At 45.5% G+C, this 23,343-nt stretch overlaps 1 protein-coding gene across 2 annotated transcripts in view; it reads right to left on the reverse strand.

The window, feature by feature from the left end:
* LOC142804119 (phosphatidylinositol 4,5-bisphosphate 3-kinase catalytic subunit beta isoform-like) overlaps positions 1 to 23,343 on the reverse strand; it is a 92,332-nt gene that overhangs the window by 55,489 nt on the left and 13,500 nt on the right. For both annotated transcript variants that reach the window (XM_075890702.1, XM_075890701.1), the window contains exons 3-8: positions 22,693 to 22,924; positions 17,743 to 17,978; positions 13,999 to 14,175; positions 11,331 to 11,400; positions 10,567 to 10,733; positions 8,138 to 8,365 (exon numbers count right to left, since the gene is read on the reverse strand). In XM_075890702.1, coding sequence (XP_075746817.1) covers positions 8,138 to 8,365; positions 10,567 to 10,733; positions 11,331 to 11,400; positions 13,999 to 14,175; positions 17,743 to 17,978; positions 22,693 to 22,924 — 1,110 coding nt within the window. The remainder of the gene's footprint in view (positions 1 to 8,137; positions 8,366 to 10,566; positions 10,734 to 11,330; positions 11,401 to 13,998; positions 14,176 to 17,742; positions 17,979 to 22,692; positions 22,925 to 23,343) is intronic.

Consider the following 23,343-nt stretch of genomic DNA (forward strand, 5'->3'; position numbering starts at 1 on the left):
GTGGTAAAAGCTGTGCCACGATCAGTTATGAAAACTGCTGGTGCTCCATGTCGGAGGCCGATGCTCTTCGTAAAAAAGCGGGATGTCTCAATCGCGGTGCCACGTTGTAATGCCTTCGTTCCGCAGTAGCGCGTCATGTAATCAGTAGCGACTACAACCCAGCGGTTGCCGTCACGAGGCTTGGGAAAAGGTCCGAGCAGATCCATGTCAATTTGTTGGAACGGTTGTGTCGGAGGAGCAACGGGCTCCATAAAGCCGGCTGGGCGCTGATGTGGAGCTTTACGGCGCTGGCACTCGTGACACGTTTTCACGTAATGTGTCGCGTCTCGATTTAGCTTAGGCCAGTAGTAGTGTTGGCGAATCCGGGCCAAGGTACGTGCGAATCCTAAGTGGCCTGAGGAAGGCTCATCGTGACAGGCGGACAAGACATGGGCTTGTAACGCTGGCGGGACGACAAGCACGGAATCGTTCTTCTGCTGTTCAGACAAGTCGGATACCCTAACGGCGTAGAGAAAACGGCCGTCGAGATCTTGATCACATGACGCTGTCGTAAGGGGAGCTCAGGAAAGGCAGTCCGCGTGAGTATGCTTCCGGCCAGACTTGTACGCGACTGTCAATTCGAACTCCTGAAGGCGTAAGCTCCACCTGGCCAGACGTCCGGAAGAGTCTTTAAGGTTCGCCAACCAGCAGAGCGCATGATTGTCAACGACTCTGAATGGGCGACCATACAGGTACGGCCTGAATTTACCTATTGCCCAGACTACAGCTAGGCACTCTTTTTCGGTGGTTGTGTAATTCGCCTCCACATACGATAGAATCCGGCTCACATAAGCTATAGAGCATTCGACACCGCCTTGCCACTGGACGAGGACTGCACCAAGGCTGATGTTACTGGCGTCTGTGTGTAGTTCAGTGTCAGCATCTTCGTCGTAATTTCCGAGTATGGGCTTAGCCTGGAGACGCTGCTGGAGCTCGGAAAAATCGCGTGTTTGCTCAGGGCCCCGCACGAAGGGAACATCTTCTTTTGTCAGACAAGTTATGGGTTTGGCAATGTTTGCAAAATTTTGCACAAAACGTCTGTAGTACGTGCAGAGGGATAAAAATCGACGCACATCACGTTTGTTGGCAGGTGATGGAAAATCTGCGACAGCCAATGTTTTGCCTGGGTTCGGCCGAATACCATTATGGCTAACAAGGTGACCAAAACACCTTATATTTGTTGTAACCAAAATGACATTTTTTCTGGTTTCAGTGATAGGCCTGCCGTGCGAATTGCAGCAAACACAGGTCTTAGTCGCTGCAAGTGCTGCTCTAACGTTTGGGAGAAGACAACGATGTCGTATAAGTAAACAAGACATGCTTCCCACTTGAGACCGAAGAACACTGTATCCATCATCCTCTGGAATGTCGCAGGAGCAGAACACAGACCGAAGGGCAGCACCTTGAATTCGTACAGACCATCAGGCGTTATGAATGCTGTTTTCTCTCGGTCGCGTTCATCAATTCATCAACTTCGATCTGCCAGTAGCCACTGCGTAAATTCACAGAGGAGAAGTATCGGGCGCATCGGAGGCGGTCTAGTGAGTCGTCGATGCGCGAAGAGGGTAAACGTGTTTCTTTGTCACTTTGTTTAGTTTGCGGTAATCGACGCAAAATCGAAGGGTTCCGTCCTTCTTCTTTACTGCTACGACGGGGGACGACCATGGACTGTTCGAGGGTTGGATTACGCCATCTTCGAGCATCTGCTTCACTTGAGAACGTATTGTCTCTTGTTTCTTTTGCGATACTCGGTAGGCGTGCTGACGTATGGGTCGTTCAGCATGGTCTGTGACAATGCGGTGCTTTGCGGTTGGATTTTGCTTTATCTTGGATGTACACGCGAAACAGCCGCTAAACATGTGGAGGATACAGCGGATTTGCTCTTTCTGCGCACATGACAGCTTCGAATTAGCATTGACTGTATCGGCTACCACGGTGTCACTTTTAACGACCCCAGAAATTGGGGCTATCGTCGTACACGCTTCATTGTCAATGAATTTGAAGTCAGCGATAGTTGTTCGCTCGGCCAAATGTTGGTATGCTCCACTAAAATTGGTGACCAACAACTCAGTCCTCCCACGTTTAAATTGAATTATGCCGCGGGCAACGCAGATTTGCTGAGACAAGAGCACCGAAGGGTTGGCTGCAGCGATGCCACTACTTTGATGGTCTATGTCGTTCTGTACAGTAACGAACATACTGGTGCGTGACGGAAGTGTGACGGTGTCGTCGACAATGCCAAGCGCAGTCTTCTGCTGATCGGTATCTCTAGGCTTCGGAGCATAGTCGTCAGCAAGCGTTACGAGGCACTCTCGAAGATCTATAACAGCGCCGTGCTCGCGAAGGAACTCCATGCCAAGAATTACTTTCCGGGAGCATTCGGGAAGCACAACGAAAGAAGCAGTGAACGTCGACTCACAGATTTGCGGCCTTGCGGTGCATCTCCCGATTGGTGTCAACAGATGACCACCTGCTGTCCGAAGGTTTGGTCCATGCCCCCAAGGAGTCGTACCTTTCCTGAGTTCAGCCACAAGTTCCGCGCTGATAACTGAGTTGCCGGCGCCGGTGTCGGCCAGAGTAGTTACTAGATGGTTGTCGAAGAGAATGGCAATGTCAGCAGAAATAGGTTCGTCCGCGATGAGAGGTGTCGGCTGAAAGGAGTCGTTGAAGGTCGGCGGATGGGTCAGTGGAGGCTGTTTTGACGATAGCTTAACAGCAGTCCCAACCCAGGAGGCCGCTCATCCTAGTTTCTGCGGCGTGAACTTGGGGACCGAGCGGATGGTCCCTGAACAGCATCGACGAAAGTAGAGAATTGATTCGAGGACGTAGAGCGTCGAGGAGACGGAGAGTGTAACTGGCGTCACTGAAGATTCGCAGGCGGTAGACTTGCCAAGTATTCTGCGATAGCGCGGGGTCGTTACCCATCCCTGGGCCTACGAGCGTCTGGCCAAATTCCAGGCAAGCCCGTTTGTCTGTACGAGCACTCCCAGTACAAGCCACCTGGCTCCCCACAGTGGTTGCAAAGTGGCCGATTGTCGGAAGCGTGCCACACGCAAGATTCCCGCACATTAGGTCACGGATTCTCATAGTGTGGTGGGCCCGAGAAGTACTGCGGCATCTGCAGGAGTCAGTCATGGGTTTTCATAAAGCGGCAGGCCCGAGAAGTGCTGTGGTGTCTGCAGGCTGGTCGGTCGGGGGAAATAGCTGGCTGCCGATGCAGGAGTGCGTACAGCTTCCGCATACCTTAGCAGAGGGGGCTCGGTTGAAAGCGGCACTAATGGTCGTACCAGATGCCGCACTTCTTCACGGACGACGTCTGTCAGAGCAGCTGAGGCTGTGAAGGCATTGCACAGAGCTTTTGCAGCTCGTCGCGTACAATGCTATGAACTAGCTCAGCAAGGTCTCTCACGCTCGTGACGTCGGGTGTTGCCAAGGGTGCTGACAGACATGCAAAGTTGTCGGACCGCTCATAATGCGAAGACCACTGTCTTAGCACTCGATCCATTGTTGTCGCTTCACGGAGGAGTTCCGTCACGGTAGCTGGTGGGTTTCGTACAAGTCCTGCAAACAGCTGCTCCTTGACACCCCGTATCAGAAAGCGTACCTTTTTGTCTTCCGTCATTGCAGAATCAGCTCGACGGAACAGACGAGACATCTCATCAATGAACATGGCCACGCTTTCATTTGGTCTGTAATTGCGAGAATTGAGGAGACGTTCTGCTTGTTCTTTCCGGTCGGCGGTACCATACGTGCTCCGCAGCTGAGCGCAAAACACCAGCCAAGTTGTCAGGGCAGCGTCGTGGTTCTCAAACCAAATACGCACTGAATCCTCCTGGTAGAAATAGACATACCGAAGTGTCCGGTGCTCGTCTCCCTCGTTGGCGACGACGACTTGATCGTATATGTCCATCCTGTCTTAAACGTCTTTGTAGGGCTCCCCATGAAAGGGCTTTGGGGTTCGAGGGGCTGGTGGCCATTGAGCTGGCAGAGTCGCGGTTTGTTCAGTCTGGCTTGCAGTTGTCGCATTTTCCATGGTTCTGGAGCATTCCGAAAGCGGGCCGAATTGGAATGGTAGGCCTAGTTGCCGCCGACTGCGTGGAAGGTTGGCTGTTTCTACCAAGGCGTCGATGTTGGGGCCGAGATCTCCCTCGTGGTAACAGTGCATAGACTATTACCCAGCGCCTACACCAGTGTCACGCTACGCCGTAACTGCAACCGGTAGATAATGGCACACAAGGACGTCAAAATGATTCGAACAACGGCAGTACGACTTCATCGTTTTTCTCTACACGCGCATCTTCGTCCTCTTCTGAACAGCGGCACAAACAAGCCTGCCAGCATCAATGGAAATAATACTGTCAGAACTTGTTCTAGTGGCAATACATACAAACAAACAAACATACATACATACATACATACATACATACATACATACATACATACATACATACATACATACATACATACATACATACATACATACATACATACATACATATTTCAGCTTGCAGTTCGTGTGACACTGCATATGATGTACACGCTGTTGGAAATTATTTATAAAGGCGACAAAATACCTTTTACTGTTTTGAAATTTAGCTTTCCCGCAGTAGCATGCATGGAACACAATTGGTTACAAGCAACATTATTTTGTACTGAAAAAATGCTGTACGGCACTTTATTTTGTTTAAGCTAATAACAGTTTGTCGAGAAAAACTGTACCACTAGTATTACGAAGTATTCAATGCGTGCACCTCTGTTTGTTTAGTGAAACGCGTTAGCCTTTAAAAAATGAAAAATAAAGGATGTGGGCCACTACGCACTATACTCGGCGACAGCCGATCTTGACATTAGGCCGAGGCTACGGAAGTGATGATTTGGCATCTTTGTGTTGCTCTTTTCAAGCAGTACGGGAGCTTGAGGCTGATCTTGGCTTCCTCGCTGGCATCATAATGCGTTTAAAAACATGTTTACTAAAATGCGCATAGGAGAATCATTTCGATGGTTCAGTGTACATTTCAGTGCCACATTAACAGCAGATTTCTTTCTTTTAGAACAAAACAGTGTGTTTTTGGGCGCAAACTGATTCACTTAATAATTTCTCAACGCCATGTTTACTTTGGAAAACAGGGCCGCGGAAAAGGAGGTGCTGTATGAAGGGAAAGGAAAGCTTTCTTGCAAAGTTAACGGTATTCGCATTTTACTCATGACTTCCCGTGACTGCTCGAGTCTTATAATAAAGAAAATGGCATTTATTTTAGCGAAGCAAATAAGATAGTTATCAGTAGGCTTAAGCAGTCTTTCATGGCGCGACACAAGCGCTTTGGTATTGTAAATTCTACATTTGTGAAAAAAAGGTAATGCCGAATATAGTGGGGCGAAGTCCGTGCATACTATTGAGCTGGTGGCCTTTATTTGCTCCGCCCACTCAATTCATCTTCTTTTTCACACCCCCTTGCTATACTACAATATAGACGATTACGCTACGCTTATAGCACTTCCCTCCTTTCTCTTCATATTACTCCTACTTACCTTTTCCACCCGATTGCTACAATGAGCTGTGAATCATTGTTCCTCTCTCTTTCTGTCTCTCTCTCTTTACTTTTCTTTCTGTCCTTTGTTCTGTGTCTCTCGCTCGATCTCGCTATCTTTTTAACACGAATATTTTTATGCCGGAGACCACCAAGATTTCAGTGACCTATTTTCGTCATAGAATCCATGACCGCTAGGCCCGCGGCAACAGATGCCGGATACGCTATATACACAGAATTACGGTCACATACTTTCAACCCTAAAAAAATACGCCTTTTATATCGGCCACAGTAATCTCAGCTTTATTGGTAAAGTGCAGTAATGCATTATGACCATGGCATCTGCAATCAGTTCCCTCAATGCGTTGTTTCTAAGCGTCTTTCTAATTAGGTGCGTTTTTAAAAGGAGTATGTGCAATTTTGCCAACGCCAAACACACCCCCGGTAGTGATCTTACCGCAAGTGTCGGTATCATTCATAGCATTCAGTCATACCGAAAAACTCGCACCATCTTCTCAAAAAGAACCCTGATCAGATGCGAGGCAGCAGCGTTGCGCATGGGTGGCGTCACGGGTTGAACGGCGCAAACGCAGGTGCTGGGGTGAGCACTGAAAAATCCGTTGTACGCGATGGCAGGTGTAGGTTTTGTGAGACGTACAAACATGTTCTAACGCGTACGTTAGGCGTGCGTCAAATTTATTGCGCGTGAACCGACGAGTCAGCGATGTAGCGAGTGGCAGTCGTGGTAGCGCAGCGAGCAGCGGTAGCGGCAGGTGGTGCGGGTGAACGGACGAGGCGACAGCTGCGGGCGCTGCGGCGAGCGCGTGGCAGGCGAGAGGGAGAGTGGCGTTAGCGCGCACTGAGAGGGGATCACGACTTCAACGCGCAGCTGCGGCGAGATCAGCTTGACACCACTCCAACACCTGCGGCAAGGGGAACGCTTTGCGGCGCGTTCGTACAGACGCATGTACGTACGGAGTTACACGCGTTATTCCAATAGCTGCTTCGCATCTAAAAATAGCTCTATATCGCATTGATCAACTCGCCTGCTTTGTATGTATGTACTATGCGTCGCCCCGCAAAAATTGAGGCCAGCCAACAGATCAAATACAAGGCGCATTGGCTTTCCCTCTGGTGGGGACGTGGCGTTCAATGGCTCCAACATGCGACGAGTACAAAATCTTAGCCCAAGTTTGGCGTCCAATCAGCCACGTTCCTTTTGACTGTCACATCGATTTCTCTGGTTCCGCATTCACCTGTGACTACAACTATTTGTTTATTTGTTATTGATCGATGGTAGTTTTTGGGATGGATATGTTTGACTAACCGTTAATGTGGATGCATCCACGTTAGCGGAGTTATAGGGGTCCAACTCCAATAAACATTGCACAAGCTCTCTTATATAATGTAGGACATGGTGTAAGATACACTTACACCAATATGTAAGGGTAAACAATAAACTGCTTCTGCATGGTCACGCTTTACTTTCATGTTTTACTGATTCTTATGATAAATGAATGAAAGATGTTTTTTTTCTGGTTTATCACCCATACCAAGCAATCATGTGGTTCCTATTATTGCTAGTACTGCAGCGGCGTCCGGAATTCCGAGTCGTTAGAGCGCACTCCTTCGTACCATGGGTACGCTACTTGAAATTGCACCTCAGAAATAAGTTTTATTTCGCTTTACATATTTATTTTTTTCGCTCCTCTTCACATTCCATATCCGGTTCTCCTTCCTTTTCTTTTCTTCTGCCGAGCAGAGTTCTCGCTTAACGCTCGCTTTCGTGCATCGAGACTCCTCGTCACTAGGCCACACTTTCTCTCCCATACTAGGCTACAACCTCCTTCTCTACCGTACTAGATCACTGTTCTTTCCTTTACTCTATCTCTCTTCCTCTGATGTAATATTTTTAACGCACTTGCTGTGAGTGGCAGTACGGCTTGCTCAACTCCTTCAGCACAAGCCCGCCTGTGTTTATTAGTACGGTGCACAGACTTACCCCAAGCATAAATCTCTCGAGCACTGGCCATCGGCGCTGATACAACTGAAGGCTGTGTAAAGAAGTTTATGGATACGCCATGAATTAGAATATAAAATTATTCTGTAGTTTGTAGGGCCAAAAACAGGGTGGTAAACCACGTGCAGGCAGATTATGACATTGGTCCAATATCGTTTTTATAGTGGCTATGTAAGGTTGCCGGCAGTGACTCCAAAGTTGCTTGCAGTGATCTAAGGTATTGACTGAACCACTTGAATTGGTCGTCAATACTGGACCGGCTTTGCCACCCTACATAAAATATTAGTTTCTCATAGGTGATATGGTGTCTCATTTGCCGACATCTCACCAATATCGGCTGGGGCAAGGGCTATCATTGCCAAACGTTGGTAAATTTTTCACTTCTTCAGCATACGTCGGCTAATCAGCTGGCTTTCACCTGCTAATATTGGGCCAATTTTCCTGTCCTTCTGACAGTGCATAGCTCCGAGAACATTCGGCCTTTTTGCAGCCTCTCTGCTCTCCATCTAGTAATTGTGATTGTGATACAGAATGCGAAGCGTTCACTCACCGGTCCGACTCTCCGGCGTGACCGTTGTGCCCCTCCTTTGGTGCCTTTGGTGACCTCATACATGACGAGACAAAGCCGGGCCGCGTTCGGGACATCCTGCACCGGAAGCGTGAATTCGAGCTCCTGGTCCCACGAGCACTGGCCATCGTCGTTGACCGCGCACTCGTTCGTACGCCGCGTTTCGCACAAGAGTTCTGTGCCATGATACAGTCCGGCATCCACTGCCAGCTGCATGCAAAAGCAGAGAAGCTCGCTTTCAGCAGGTTGAAATATTTGACAGGAGCTTTCGTGCTGCTCCTACATGCTCTTCTGCTCACATAAGCGCCCTCAAAATGGTGTAAACGCAACAGAAGCTAAAAAAAAAACACGAACCCAGTGCCAGTGTAGGCATCTCTCAATGGGCGCACGGGCTCCCGGTATGGCAATTTATTTATTAATTATTACTTTATTTATTTATTCATTTTTTACCAGTGCAAAGTGGCGCCAGCTCTGTAACAGTGAGAGAAATGAAGACGACGTTTGTGTGTCGCGCTCTTGGCCTGGCTGGTGTGGCTGCTTCCCCTAATTGTTCGTTTTGTGAAGTCCCTAAGACATCATAACGTTATCTGATATATTGTAAAAATTACGCTGAGTTGCGCAAAATTACATTAGATGCCATCTTCCACCTCGAATGGTTGGAGTTGACCACTCCAAATGTACTTTATTTCGGGCTTTGTCCCAAGGTTTTACTGACAAGAAAGTTGCCGATGCCTGCAGGAGTTTATTAAAGCTTCAAATAGATCCAGTCTGAAGAACCTATCATTACTCTTAAATTACAATTTTCCAAATTGCTTTATTCACTAATTTATTTATTGTCGTTGGTGAAACCATTTGTTCATTTTATATACCAGTTATTTCTAATTGTTCATTTCTAAATTATTTTCCTCTTTTTTCAATAGTTTAAAAAGCGTGAGCTAATAAATTAACACTATTTTGTCAGAACTACTCGGATCTTCGCATATCCCCAAGCGCAGGTGTGTGCCACAGTCGAGGCACTTCCTTCCTGCCTTCTTTATTTCTGTGCTTGAGCTCCCTTGCTTGCCCTGGCGAGTTTTTTGTTGAAACTACTCCGAAGAACACGCTTGTTACAATTTATTTATTTATTAATTTATTTATTCAACTTTGAAGCGTTGCGCTTGCAAAAGGGAATAAAGGAGGGATGTCCCTTCAAGCCGATCATGACGAATACTAAATGTGCATGCTTATATAAGCACACACATGTATGAAAATGCACTAATAGGCATTCACACATTAAAAAAAAGCGCTAAGCTACTTGACATCGAAGTTTGAAAAAATGGTAAATTAATTTATTCGTTTGATTCAGCATTGAATACTTCAGGATGTCGGAGGCCTAGTCGAGGGACCCTTCGATGATTGCGACTACGTAAAGTTTATAAGCGTGCGCAAAAATTTGCGAATACGTGATTTGTTGCGTTAACCAAAGTGAACTCGTGGTTTTGTGCTCATCAGGGTGGTGACGTATGGTAGCCCCTGATTTCCCGATGCGAGTCACAAATGCGAGTCATTTAATGTTATCAGCCATTGTTAAATTGATTGATTGATTTGTGGGGTTTAACGTCCCACCATTGTTAAATCAGACATGCCTTCATAAACTGGGTGTTGATAGTTGCGTAACGCAAATTGCACTTTTCGCAATAAAAACAATAAAGAAACGTTGTGACTGCCAAAAAAGAGATAAGGAGACCTTGCCTTCACAACACTGAGCAGCACGCAAATGAGTAGTTTGGAATACATTAAAATGCCCTAATGAACATCACTCTTTCAACAATCTTTTTATGTACTAATGAGATAAATGAAATATTCTGGACTTCCCTGGGCAGAGTGGTACTAGCAGAGAACACTATGCAAACAAAAACTAAAAGACCGTGTTTTGATGCGGTGTACAAGCCTAAATGACTCAGAAAGTGGATCACACAATAAGCTCACAGAAATTTTAGCACTGTTCGAAAACAAAATTTGATTGCAGTCTGACAGGGCCTCACTTCAGTGGATCGATACTAATTTCTAATTAAACCTCCCAATTCTTCGTAAAAGCAATACACAAGAAAATGTTCTTTTACGTGGCGTTGACTGTGTCCTTTGTTCACCACACTGTGGTTCTCACTAAGGTGGCCACATAAACACAGTTTTTAAAGTGGTAAATTAAACAAAGTATGTGAGCAAGAATGGCTCTAATGCAAAGAATCATGCCAATATTAGACGGAATACATTTATTTTCACACACCGGCAGTTAAAATAACAGTTGCAGAGATTACAACTTCAGTGCATAAATTAGTAACTTCAGCACACATAGTAATATAGTATAAACCCTTCGCAAAAATATATAAAGTGATATAAAAACGATAAAGGCCACATCACTTGAATCCCACCTTTGCTCCTGGTTCGACGTTGACAGCAGAGGCGGACACAACCCTGACCCGGAAGGCTTCTTTTATGGTCCAGGCCGAAACGCACTTACATTGATCCAATACCATCCGAGAAGATTTACTGGCTGGATCGCGCTGCTCGATCTGTGCGTATACGATGTCGTGATCGGCTGCGAGCAATACAGACACCCGTAAGTGCCGGCTGTATTGATATTCAATGTTATCTTTGTCAATCATTTAAATTTTCAGAAGAGCCATTCAGTCATACAAGAATTATTAGAAGGCTGGAGTTCCCACCTCTTCCTATTTTCTGCTAGTGATCTGCTTTAGTTTCTCTTAAGCTTACAAATATTATATAAGGATTCGCAAAACATTTTTATATAGTGCATTATGCCCTACTCAAAAGAAGTATGCTAATGCAGCTTGATCAGCCTGTTACACTTCACAGACTTGAACACCACCTTATACTGAATTAACCCACAGATGCTAATCATTGTAATGTCATCAGTACGAGTAGTCTGTACGTGTGCGCAGTCCTGTTCTGAACGACGTCATCTCATGACGACGCTTTGTACAATAGAGGTCCGCTAGCAATGTCGGTAACGATTATTTCAACGGTATGTGAGTAAAGAATTTCGGCGCAGTACAGACGCGAAAATTTTCTTGCACGCCAAGATAGCGTATACATTACGAGGTGGTCACACTACTGTCCGACATATCAAGTTAAGCACCGTAGAAGCGGGAGGAATGCTTTAGTGCACACTTACTTTGGATGTCACTGATGGGGACGATGAGAAACTGAGGCGGTGTACCTTCGGAGATCTTGTCTTGAACGTACTGAAAGAAAACATTCGTAGAATAAAAGAAACAATGCTCAGCCAGTGTGCCTCTAACGGCTAAACATCAGATAAAAGCTGAAGATGTTAGTAGTGCTGCCCACAGCCTGCAACGTCTATCTGAACAAATGTGCAGTTAATCGCGTCAAAGTTTATGTGTTAACTCATAGTTTCATAATGTATCATAGTAATTTCTTCCGTGTTTTCAACGCATCAAGAACATGGTCATCACAATCGTGGCAGATAGTGGGCTAACAATACAACATGAGATTAAGGAAGTAACAAGTGTTATTGATTGATATCGCACACCGCATTTATCCTTCACACTTCCCCAAATCTTCATACCGTCTGATGTGAACCAAGCCTTATACGGGCTATAAAAGCTAGTACAAAATGCTTTCATGCACAACCTATTATATTTACGCAATTATTGTACTTACTCTAACTTAAAAGAAAAGTAGATTGATGATGGAAGCAGTTCACATTTGACCAGTATGGGAACAAAAATAGAATGTTTCGTAGATGCTTAGAATGAAGGAATGGTAAAGCAGTTCTTTATACAAAAATAAAAAGACGAAATAACGCCAAAAGCGAATGCTGACTGCTATTTCAAATTCGCTTGTTCGTGTGCATCAACCTGCAGGTGCACAAAAAGACGAAGGGAGCTGAAAAGCAGATTAAACACTAGTGTTAATATGCGATAAATTCAGCAGTCCGATTTGCACTTCATATTCAATATCATCCTGAAATAACATGGTGGTCAAAATTGCGTAGCGTTCCTATTCAGCGTTCATTTTACCTGGTACACTGGGATATTTTGCCTGGCATCTTACGATTTCCTTTCCGCCTCAAACTAGCAGTACATATATTCTTGTTCAAGAAAAAGCAAAAAACTTAGTGCGGCTGAGTACTAAGTTTGGAGCACGTTGACCCTGGACTGATAAACTTAGGTGTATCCTATGCCTATATTCATAGGCGACAAACTCCCTGAAGCATGCAATAGCTCAGACTCAATAGGATTCAGATTGGGCCACAAGTCCGAGTCGGAGTAAGTCTCAGTCAGTTCTATTTTGTTTTTTGGAATCCGATTGAGAAAATACTTGGTAGGACTCAGTCCAAGTGAGGCCTGAGTGCAAATATACACTTTGAATTAATCCTAATGAGCTCCACATTTTAGCCGCTCTGTAATCATGTCTGCCATTACAAAAGCCTTAGTTTGGCTCACTTATACTCACACAGTTCAACGCACTGACTTTCATACGCCACCTCAGGCTATATTTATTGATGAGAAGCTTGTGTTACGAAGGAGGAGGGGTGCCTTCACGCCTCCTGAAAACTCTTTCGCGGAAGTCTTGAGAAAGTTACATCTTGTTGGAGCATTTTTATTAAAAAATTTCTTGCTCACCGGCAACCACTCATACCTTGCTTTTGAAGGCATGAGACATCGTTATCAAAAATTCATTTGCACGCTGGAACACCCATCAGTCGACTTACCCAAGCTCACTCAGACTTAAATCCAGCAGTGAGTCTGAGTCTCATTAGGACTGAGTATTAATTTGGTTAATGTTAGTCCAAGTGAGTCTGGACGAGAAGAATATTTGTGAGTTGGAGTATCAAAGACCGAAACTCTGGCGAATCTGGATCTGAGGTAGCGCTACTCACGAAACTTAGCAAAGGCGATGACCTTAAGGTCTCAGCGTGCCGACGTGCATCATCCGTCGTTGTCTGCTGCTGCTGTCGTGACGGTAGACTTGCTGGAGTGCAAATGAGTGCACTTTCTCTCGCCAAGTCTCTAGAGAGTTTGCTCTTTCTCGCAATCACCTCCTGCTGACCCGCAGGTGGCAAGTTCGATTCCCGGCTGCGGCGGCTGCATTTCCGGTGGAGGCGGAAATGTTGTAGGCCCGTGTACTCAGATTTGTGTGCACGTTAAAGAACCCCAGGTGGTCGAAATTTCCGGAGCCCTCCACTACGGCGTCTCTCATAATCAAATGGTGGTTTTGGGACGTTAAACCCCACAAATCAATCAATCAATCGTCATCACCTCAGCGCTCATCGCATGGCGAGAGAGACTGATCGGAGCATGTTGACAATGCAAACACTCCCTCGCCCGCGAAAGACAACGCCCTGCACTACTCTTCAATGGCCACCTCTTATATAAGGCACTGAATTTTAACCTGCAGTGTGGCCCAGGTGGGACATTTTTCTTCTGTATAGTTCAACAACGAATATTCGCAACATGCTTTTTAACTAAAAGCGGACTGCATTCTCCATGGCTCTCATGTTAGCTGCTTAAATGACTTTCCCTGCAGGCATCAACCTTTCCCAGTTTTGTCGCTCGCACTCGGCTCGCGCGGCAGGTAGACTCGGTGCGGAGACTGCGTGTGTTGCCCCCGTCGGTGGGTGCCAGGCGCGAAGAGTTTCGTTCGTAAAGGGGCCCTGCAACCCTTTTTGAGCATGGTCCAAAAAAGCACTTTTTTCAAATATTTGTTGATGTATACTTTCTTGCTGATTTCTTTTGTTTTTATATCTTACATTTTCCCTCGCTCAGGCTAATTCTGCTGTCCGCTGAAGCATACAACTACGAAATCCACAGGCATACCTTGTACTGTAGCAGTGGCAGCTCCTCGAGCAGGTACTCCTCCCGACCACACACCTTGAGCACGAGGCTCTCGACCGTGTGGCACAGGAACTGCTCCTCCGTTCTAGCGTTCTGCATGACCTGCTGCAGCAGCTGCCGAGGAGTGGCGCTCACCGACGTGCACACAATAAGCGAGCCCTAGTGAAAGAGAAACTTTAGGTTTTCTAAAAATTAAATAATACAAAATGCTTTTAACCACCATTTGTGCTGTGAAAAGACATCGTTACAACTCGGCCAGTGGCAGGTGTTTTAGAACCGTCCCCGTTGGTTGCAAGACAGACCAATGAAAACTAATTGAGGGACCTCGTCTTGGTGTATCACTGCCAATATAATGTTGGCGAAAAGCGTGGTCGGAACTTACGACAATAAGCATGTCGGCCTTTTTGGAATATTTAAGCTTCAATGTGCACGAGCTAGAAAAAGGTGGGTGCGGATATGTAGCAGCAGAACGCTCATGCTTCAGGATGCTTTTCGTTTTAACGAGGACATCTTTAGCACCCTATAAAGAAGAATACTTTAGCAAAAGCTTTGCATTTCTTCGCATAATAAAACAATTGCAGCCTATACGCTAAAATGTAGTCAGCAATCATACTGACCCCCTGATAAGGGTTACCTTTCAGTAAATACATTAGGTGAAATCGGTGCGTAAAATCAATTCTATTGCCACAGCATTTTCATGAAGCCATTACGTGCCATGCGTGACAAAATAGCACCATCAGTTAGCGTGCCCTGTATTATGAGCCTGCGCAACAACGTGCGAATATGAGACAAGACGTAGCTAAGGGTGATTTAAAGGAGAAGACGAAAAGCAGCCAGACGTGACAGGAAGTGTTTGTTGCCAGCAGCCAGCGCTTTTGTCACTCAAACATCATAGCAGACTGCTTACGCTGATCAGAGGACACATATATATGTGCATCCGTGGTGAATCCAAATGACAATTTTTAGTTTTGTAGTAGGGCAACTATTTCTGTTGTCATTTTTTTCGAGTGAACTTCACTAATTCAAAGAGCCATTGTAAAAGCACTGCGCATAACGTATTCACTGCTATAAGAGAAGGGCTTCTCTTTGTTCAAAGGAGTCAGCCATACAAGCTGCCTATAGCACCTCAGAGCAACTTAGTCATTTCTAAAAAAACTTCTGTGAAAGATTGATAACCTTACCGTGAAAAACGTATAGAATATTATCCCGTTTATCGTGTACTTTTCTATAATTTTGCCGTAATGGTATGCGCTTTTGTTTTCATTTTTCTTATTTGCTGCATCTTCGCATATTGGTACCTACCGGCCATTGCATCATGAAACACTCATGTTGTTGTGAATGGCTCTCACTGGTAGAACAACATTCCCATGTTGTTGTGAATGGCTCTCACTGGTAGAACTCTCACACATGTTGCCGCTTGGCGCACCAGATTCAGGTCACGCTTGAATCCCGTGGAACATTCTTGACTGCTTGCGAATCGTCGCATATAGGACTGAACACATGCAGTGTCTCATGCATTTCATTCCAGAGCACAAGCTCCGGCGATAACAGCGTAATGTGCGATCACACTCGTCCAAAAGTCGTCGTTTCACCTTCGATCAGATTATTGACGATGGACGTCCACGTTCGGGTCTGTATTGGCACGGCGAGCGTTACTTCCTTTTCATTTTCGAAATTTTTCACCGGACACAAGTTGGGTCATAGCGTCTCGACATTTAAAGGTGTAATTGTTTAGTTGTCCAGCGGCACAGTCACGTGACGACACGTTTATACTGGCCAGCACTGTCATACCATTTAGGTAGCAAGCAAGGAGGTTCCATACTATGTCTTATGGAGTGGAGGTGAGCCCCAATAAGTGACGCCGGTCGCCGCCATATTGGAAAAGGAAAGACTCGGAAGTAGACGACAAAGTGCGCTTCGTAGCTTCATCCTCCCAGTGGCCTTTGCAGACTGTGACACGTTTTTGTAAAGCAGCGCAATATTTTACAAGGCCATGGTGACTTCATGAGTCGCTCATCGGTGCAAAAATCGCATCAAGAAGACGCCTGGGATCACTTTTAACGCTTAAGTATTCTCGCTTTGTTCGCTGATAATCACCTGTTTTTTTCGCGCATTCTGGTAAATTAGAAACAATATCAAAGGTGCGCATGCGTGTGTTGCATGCTTATAGCTGTATGGAAGGTAACTTGAAGCTTTAAATGCTCGCTGACACGACGTTGTTCATGAGTTCTAGGTTATGGACGAAACACTTGTGGTTTGTGGCTGCACGTATCAAACATTGGAATGAGTGGGGTCTGAATTTCCCTTGAATTCCAAGTTTTCTGGTGTTGTCTCACAAAGCAAGACTGACGGCGTGCATGCATATTTTTTTGGCGAGTGAATATCAAATTTGGTGCATATTTATTGAGGGATTCGCTAGCATAGAGAATAGTTCCATGCCGTGATTATCCGCGTTACAGGTTTCCGAAAGACAGTGCGCTGCGTTCTGCCTGGCAACGTACTGCTCAAAGAAATAGTTGGAGGGTTACGGATGGTGACTACCTCTGTCCTATTCACTTCGAAGAATGCTGCTTCGACAGAACGCGGGGCAGACAACCAGACTGCCGCCTGGCAGTGCACCTTCAATTTTTCTTGCTTTCCGAGCGCATGTGCGAAAACCTGTTAGTTTCTACCTCTTTGGGGTAGCTTCAATAGAATGTAGTCACAAAAATAAGCAAGTGCGTCTAAAACAAGAGGAGACACCTTTGAAATCTGTTTTATCTTGCCGACGAAACCACAACCATAACGCTGATAGAGGAAGTTGCTAAAATGAGTGAGTGGCGTTATATAAAACATCAAGCTACCTCGTTTCTACGGCTGCGCTTGCCATGACACCACCCGTCGCCAACTGAAGTTGATAAATATTATGCAGAAGTAACGCTACTGCAATCGTTCTTATAAACGGTTGATTTGGGGTACGTCTCTTGGAGCTTGTCGGTTGCACGCAACATCAGTGCTTCGGTACTGGTTCCGCCTGTAAAGTGGTTAGAATTCGATTACTCTAGAAAAGTTCCAGGTGACTCCCAATTTACTTGATTACCTCCTTTTTCTAACTATACCTTTAATTATTTCAACTTCCTTGTATATATTCTCTGATAATCTGCCGACACACATACAAACACATATATGAAAGAGGCGAGCAAATGTCGCGTTCCCCTTGATATTGAATATTTGCAGGCGCATTTCTTAAAACACCCAATATATACTACAACCTTTTTGAACCGCAATGGTGTGCCAGCAAAGTCGATATGCGAAGCATCCCTCGACTACGGATTGATCTGAAAGCGTGCAGCAGACAATGGGTGCATCGAAAAATTTGCTTCATAAACAAGAAGAGGCATTTGTTCGGTGGTGTAACCTAAAAGTGGTTTCCATCTCATTTTTTTATCGTGGAACTGCAAACCTACTCGCACAACGCGCGTATTCTATTGCGATCTAAGGCGGTTCCTCCCTGTTTTTCTCTAGCAACATCGCCGCCGCCGGCTTCACTTGCTCCCGTTGGCGGCGGTAGGGACTGCCACTCCAGAGGTTTTATAGAACCTCCTTGGTAGCATTATGTAACAGCTTTGACAATAAAGGTTTAACGATACATACAATGACATCCCTATGAGCACTCAATCACACATGACTTTCTCTTTTGCAGAACATCACAATTTGCAGAACATCACAACAGCTTGCCCATCTCACCCCTCTCTCGAGCAAGATGTGTGCGTCAAATGCGGTATCTCCGGTCACCCTGTCGGCCATGTGAGGCGGCGGAAACTGCGATGAACAGCGATCGACGCGTGCTGGGTACCGGTACTTGACCTGCTCGAGCGGAGGCCACTCAGCTCGCTGGTCGGCGATGGCACTGCAGAAGGCACGCATGTTGCGCCTGAAATCGTTCACCTCGGCACTCTGCAGGGCCTCGAAGCTGTTCACGCCTGCAAAGGCATAAAGAACCGAAAAGGACAGAGAAATATGAATGTTCATATGTCAAACAGCTCCTCAAGCGGTGGCCTGAGGAGGGACGGCTCGCCAGGACCCCTGTGTCTTCGACTGGTCCTTTGGTCCTGGCGAAGAGTTGGTCTTCCTGGTTCACGTAGTTGAGCCCTCGTACGTATAAGATCGGGGGCCGTTTGTTTTTGGCGCTTCATTTAAGCCTATCACTCGCAGATCACCACGGTTTGCGTGACAAGCAAATGCTGTGAGAAAGTGTGCAATAGTGGACGGTGCATTGGAGAGCGATCAGATGTCCGATTGATAAAACTTAGCCGTAACTGTCGCTGCTAAATGGTGGATAATAGGCTGTCAAATGTACTGAATTCTTATGACACTCTCTATTGTGTATAATTGTAACACTGTCACGATTTAGTCTTTCGAGGCGCTCACTGCTTAGCGTTTCCGTGAATTTTTAGCACACATCTGTTTTGTTTTCATTGCGACAAAAATTCTACCCAATACTTTTGTATTTTGTTTTGTTTCTCAGGGTTGAAATACTTCTATGGACTGTTTTAGCAGCGTGTTGAAATGTGCTGCATGTATGATGTCATGAAGCACCATGTTGCCATGGGGCAGTGGAGGGGCACCCCACCTAGTCACCTAAGAAGAGGGGGCGGAAAACAGCCCCATACTTCGAGCTAAATGGCAGGGGACGCTGCGAAAAGCAGTCGTCTCCCTTAAAGCGGAAACCTGCACAAGCCAATGATGAATAGCCAGCTGCAAGTGTTCAGTTTAGGCCTTCCGGTAGCAAACACGGCTGCGCTATGGTTGATTACGGCCTCCGAATAATAACTCTGCTACCAGAACTGCAGCGCTTTGCCATTAATATGGGCAAGAGAGCCGTGGTCAGTGATTTTAGTTGTATTTGTTAGTACTTTTCTATGGCTAATGTAAAAAATACACATATTAATAATGAAAGGTTTGTAGTTCCTAATTAAAGAGGCCAAAAAGTAATTTTTACAGTTCTTGTACTCACCTATACAATAGATTGTTAGAATAGCTTGGTTTGTACAGGTTGGTACATCATTAGAAGAAAATTCAAATGGCAAGCGACGAAGACGCAACACATACAAAAGAACTGCGGCTTTACTTGGTACTGACGGTACGATATATCCACGCATCAAACTCGAACACATATGCACTCTTTATGCATGCGTACGCACAACCATCCCAAAAATATGCGCAATCATCAGGTATCCGAAGAATGGGTGGTCCTTCAGATGCACAGTGATTCCTTTTCAAATGTCGTGTTCAAACACTGACCTAGAGACTCTCTTGCAGCTTGATGCGCACGTGTGTACAAGCTTGACGTGCCGATACATCATGCTGTTCGCTTCACAAACTCCAGTTGCAGTTAATGCGCAAGCTCTGTTTGTGTTTCAGCGTCGTCACTAGCGATTTTTAGGTGTACTCTAGAACGACAAAAAAGCTTAGTGATCAGAGTGTCTAATAATAGAATGGTAACGCGAAATACCCTGTCAAGCGGCTAGAATAAAATTTTTCGGTGTGAAGGGATCATGAAGTCATACACGCGCTGAGAGGTGAGCGCTAAATCGCTTTGCATCCGGGCGCGGTTGTTTGTTTACGCATGCGCGCGTTTTCTGCGCATGTGCCGCAACTCTACATGCTTCACTGGTGACCGCGAAGGCGGAGCAGCTTCTCAGCGAGGAACTTTTTTTTACATTGTAAGCAGCTCATAATTAATCGGGCATGGATAAGATTATGCATGCTCCTACTTTGAGGACCAAGCACAGTACGCATAAACGCGGTGGATGACGTACCGAAAAGTGAACGACTCCACACTTCACCTCCAAAACTCTCTCGCTAGGCTTTTTGACATTAAGCGCAATTTAGAAACACATATCCTACTGCTTTCGAAATGTATATCGGAATACTATAGCTGAAATGCGCAAGCGAATTCGAGTTTTAAACCTATTACTGGCAACATCTACCAAAAATACGCATAAGGTGTTTGACGTACCTGATCTGGGCAACTGTGATTGGATGGGCAAGCAATGTAAATCTCTAATGAGTGGGACAGAGGTGGCTGTGGTAGTAGCTTACATTTATGCTAAAGTTGTTACTGCCTATGAGTGGTTTATCACGATGTAAACGCGAAAAGGAAAAAGAAGTAAATCAGGCAAACGCTGAACTGACAGTTAAAAGCTTCTTGACTCTTCGTGCTCTAGCCGCCATGGCCATAATAACAACAATCTTGCGCAAGGGTAATCAGCTATGACACAAACTTGGGAAAGTGTCAGTTATCCAGGAGAACTTGCTAGAAAGAAATTGTCATGAGAAACAGTGTTATTAGGCCGAAGCCCGCAGGCAGGATTCTTTTTTTTGTGTGGGGGGGGGGGAGGAGGGAGCGGGGGACGCACTTGGCGAAAGATTTTACCATTGGAAAGAAACACCCATTTTCATTGTTTACCTTGAGAGAGACAACTCCTTCCATCCCAATTCTCGTGCCCCTAGCCTCACCTCCCCTCCACGCCAATGCTCTGGCTACGGGCTGGAGTGTGCCATATACGCAACATCAAGAAGCTCATACCGTGAGGAAATGTGGTGCTGTGTGAAATATGGTACCGACTAACGGCATTATATATATAAAAAATTGAAATGACATGGCTACCACAGCCGCAAACAGCTGCCTCGTGGTCTGGAGATATTGACTTTGCGAAGGCCAACGATTATAATGAATTTAGAGTGAAAGTAAGACAATGCGCTATTTTAGGCGTGCCTAGAAAGTTAGTTTTGGTGACAAGCGAAACTTATCGTAAGAACAGACATTTAAACAAAGTGATTCCACCTTCTGTGTTCTAAAATGCTCCAACTCGTGTCATATTTGATGGACCAGAGAGAAACAAGGAGGACAATGGTGACAAGCGATAAAAATGCAGTGTCGGCAAGTTCATCCGTATCCTGTAAGACGTTCCCTTTATTAATTTGTTTTATTCGCGCCGATCGTTCATTCACGAAAATATCTCAAGGGCACGAGACATATTCCTAATAATGCAGATTGCATTGACTTCGAAGTTCGTTAGAATACCGAAGTTCTTCCAAATGTCAGAAAATTTATTAAAATTCACTCAGGCTCGGAAAAAGTTATATGTTCCTATGCTTCGGGCTTACGACACTCAGTGTTGTCTAAGGTCTGTTCAAGCAGATTCACTGATGCTAAATTTCACTGAAATGCTGGTCCGTCGAGTTTATTAGCTATATTCAGGTCAGTTAGTCTCAGTAAGAGTCATATTTAACGTAATAACCTGCTCAGCTTTACTCCCTCCCACTTAGCCTCATGAGCCGGTCTGATTCTGAGTGATTACAAGTGAGTCGATGTGTGGGAGAGTTTGCAAATCTAAGCTCCGCTTATACGTATAAATGAATGAGAGTTGAAAAGACAAGGATAGTAGGTTAGCGTTAAATAACATGGTAGTGAACGCTAAGACTATATTAAATGTATGAATGCACGTTACTGCATGTCAATGGGTAGTGGACTTCGCGAGCGCTTGTGAAAGAATTGCGTGATACCATGTTGTGTAGTTTCGAGCTGAAAGTTCAACCATCTTTTCCTTACTCTTCTTCTTTTCTGTCCTTTCTTTTTAGTACTCCCCTTTCTCCTACCCCGGGTGTAGGGTAGCCTACTGTGCCTAGCTTGGTTAACGTCTCTGCCCTCCCCTTTTCTCGCATGTTACTGTTGCTCAGCGTATTCGAGTAGGAGCAAAACTCGTCCGACTTCACACACGTTCATGCTTACATCACTTCACTCGGCCGCCTCGCATACACACAGTTTTGAAGGGAGGGAGCCATGACGTATCAAGAAGACAAAAAATAAATAGAAGCGCATGACGTTAGGTTCTTGTGAAAAGCGGGCTCTTGCTCCCACGCATCGCCTTAACATTACGCGCGCTGTTTGGCGCCTATCTCTTTCTTCCGCGCCGTGGGCAAGAAAGCTTTAACATGTGTCTCTTCTTTGTATGTCCAGCATTAAGCTCAGGGGCAGCCACTTGCAGTGCTACTTCAAGATGACAGGCGAAGTAATGATTCGCGCCTCTCTATTGTTTTGCAAAGAAAGGGTAAAAACTACATACCACGCGCAAGAAATGAGTTCAATTTTCGTCACGTCTTCGTGGCGAGCAGTTCTATTGTGGCGTACTAGAACGGTTACTTGTGCGCCGAGTATCAATATCCAGCCTGTTTCGAATGTGAGTTTTACCATCGCAAATAACGTGAACACCTCATCATTGGCGCAGAAAAAGAGTATTCTGCATATTGTAATGGCGTGCAGTTGTTTGAATAACTACCTTGAAATCAATATTGGCATATTTGAATTAACCAGCTTTTTTTCTTAATGTAGACTGCAGTATGACTTCAAATGCAGCAAAATGTTTCCACATCGGCGCAGAGTTCATGTGCGAAAACGACAGGGACATGACTGTTATAAAACGGTTACAAAAAACTTCATTGTCTCCAAGCAAACCCTGTACGGTGAACGAAGCCAAGACGCAAATTTCTATCTGCCAATGTCTCTCATGTGTACATTTATTGTAGTGCCAGTTATGTCCACACTGTTCAGTCGCATCTCCTGGAAGTGCACTTGTGCAATATCGGAAAAGGTAGCTGTAGCGGTGCCACAAGAAAGCCAGGAGCACTCACCTCTGCCAATGAGTAGTCCAATTTGTGTGTTGATGGCTCTGTCAGTCTTGTCGGCCCGACGGTCGACGAGCTTCAGCAGCGCCTGGAAAGGACGCACGTCGCAGAGCCGCCGCTCTTCGTCGGTGAACTCCTCCCGCTCTGAGGTCCGCTCGCTGACGCACGTGAACACGTAGGCGTCGCGGTCGCGCAGCACTCGGTACAGGGGCCGTTGCCGCGCCTCGCGCCATGTACACTGCGTGCATGGGTCCAAAGAATAGCACCACATTGCACCGACTCGAGTAAGTATGAAGGCGATGCTAAACTAACATACCAAACGCTAACGTTGTTTCAAAGAAAATACATTGATGTTGAACGTGGAACAGGCGGGTATGCTTCGGCATGTTAGTACTTCATGCTCACTTTTGTAGCGCAAAGTAAGAAATTGAATGAAAAAAAACAGCGTTGTGTCCACCTTGCTCTTTACCGTCCTTGTTCCTAATGAACGATTTAAATGTGAACTTCGAAAGGACTCCGTGCATGAATGTTGTTTTCTTTTTAATATTTGGAAAAAGTAGTACTGTGGATCAGCATAGGAGCTTGAATCGTTACTGGCGTCTAGAGGACGTCGAATGAATTCCTTTATACCACTGACTGCGAGTGAAATGTAACTAA

This window comes from Rhipicephalus microplus, chromosome 3 (assembly GCF_043290135.1).
Source record: "Rhipicephalus microplus isolate Deutch F79 chromosome 3, USDA_Rmic, whole genome shotgun sequence".
NCBI classification, from domain to species: domain Eukaryota; kingdom Metazoa; phylum Arthropoda; class Arachnida; order Ixodida; family Ixodidae; genus Rhipicephalus; species Rhipicephalus microplus.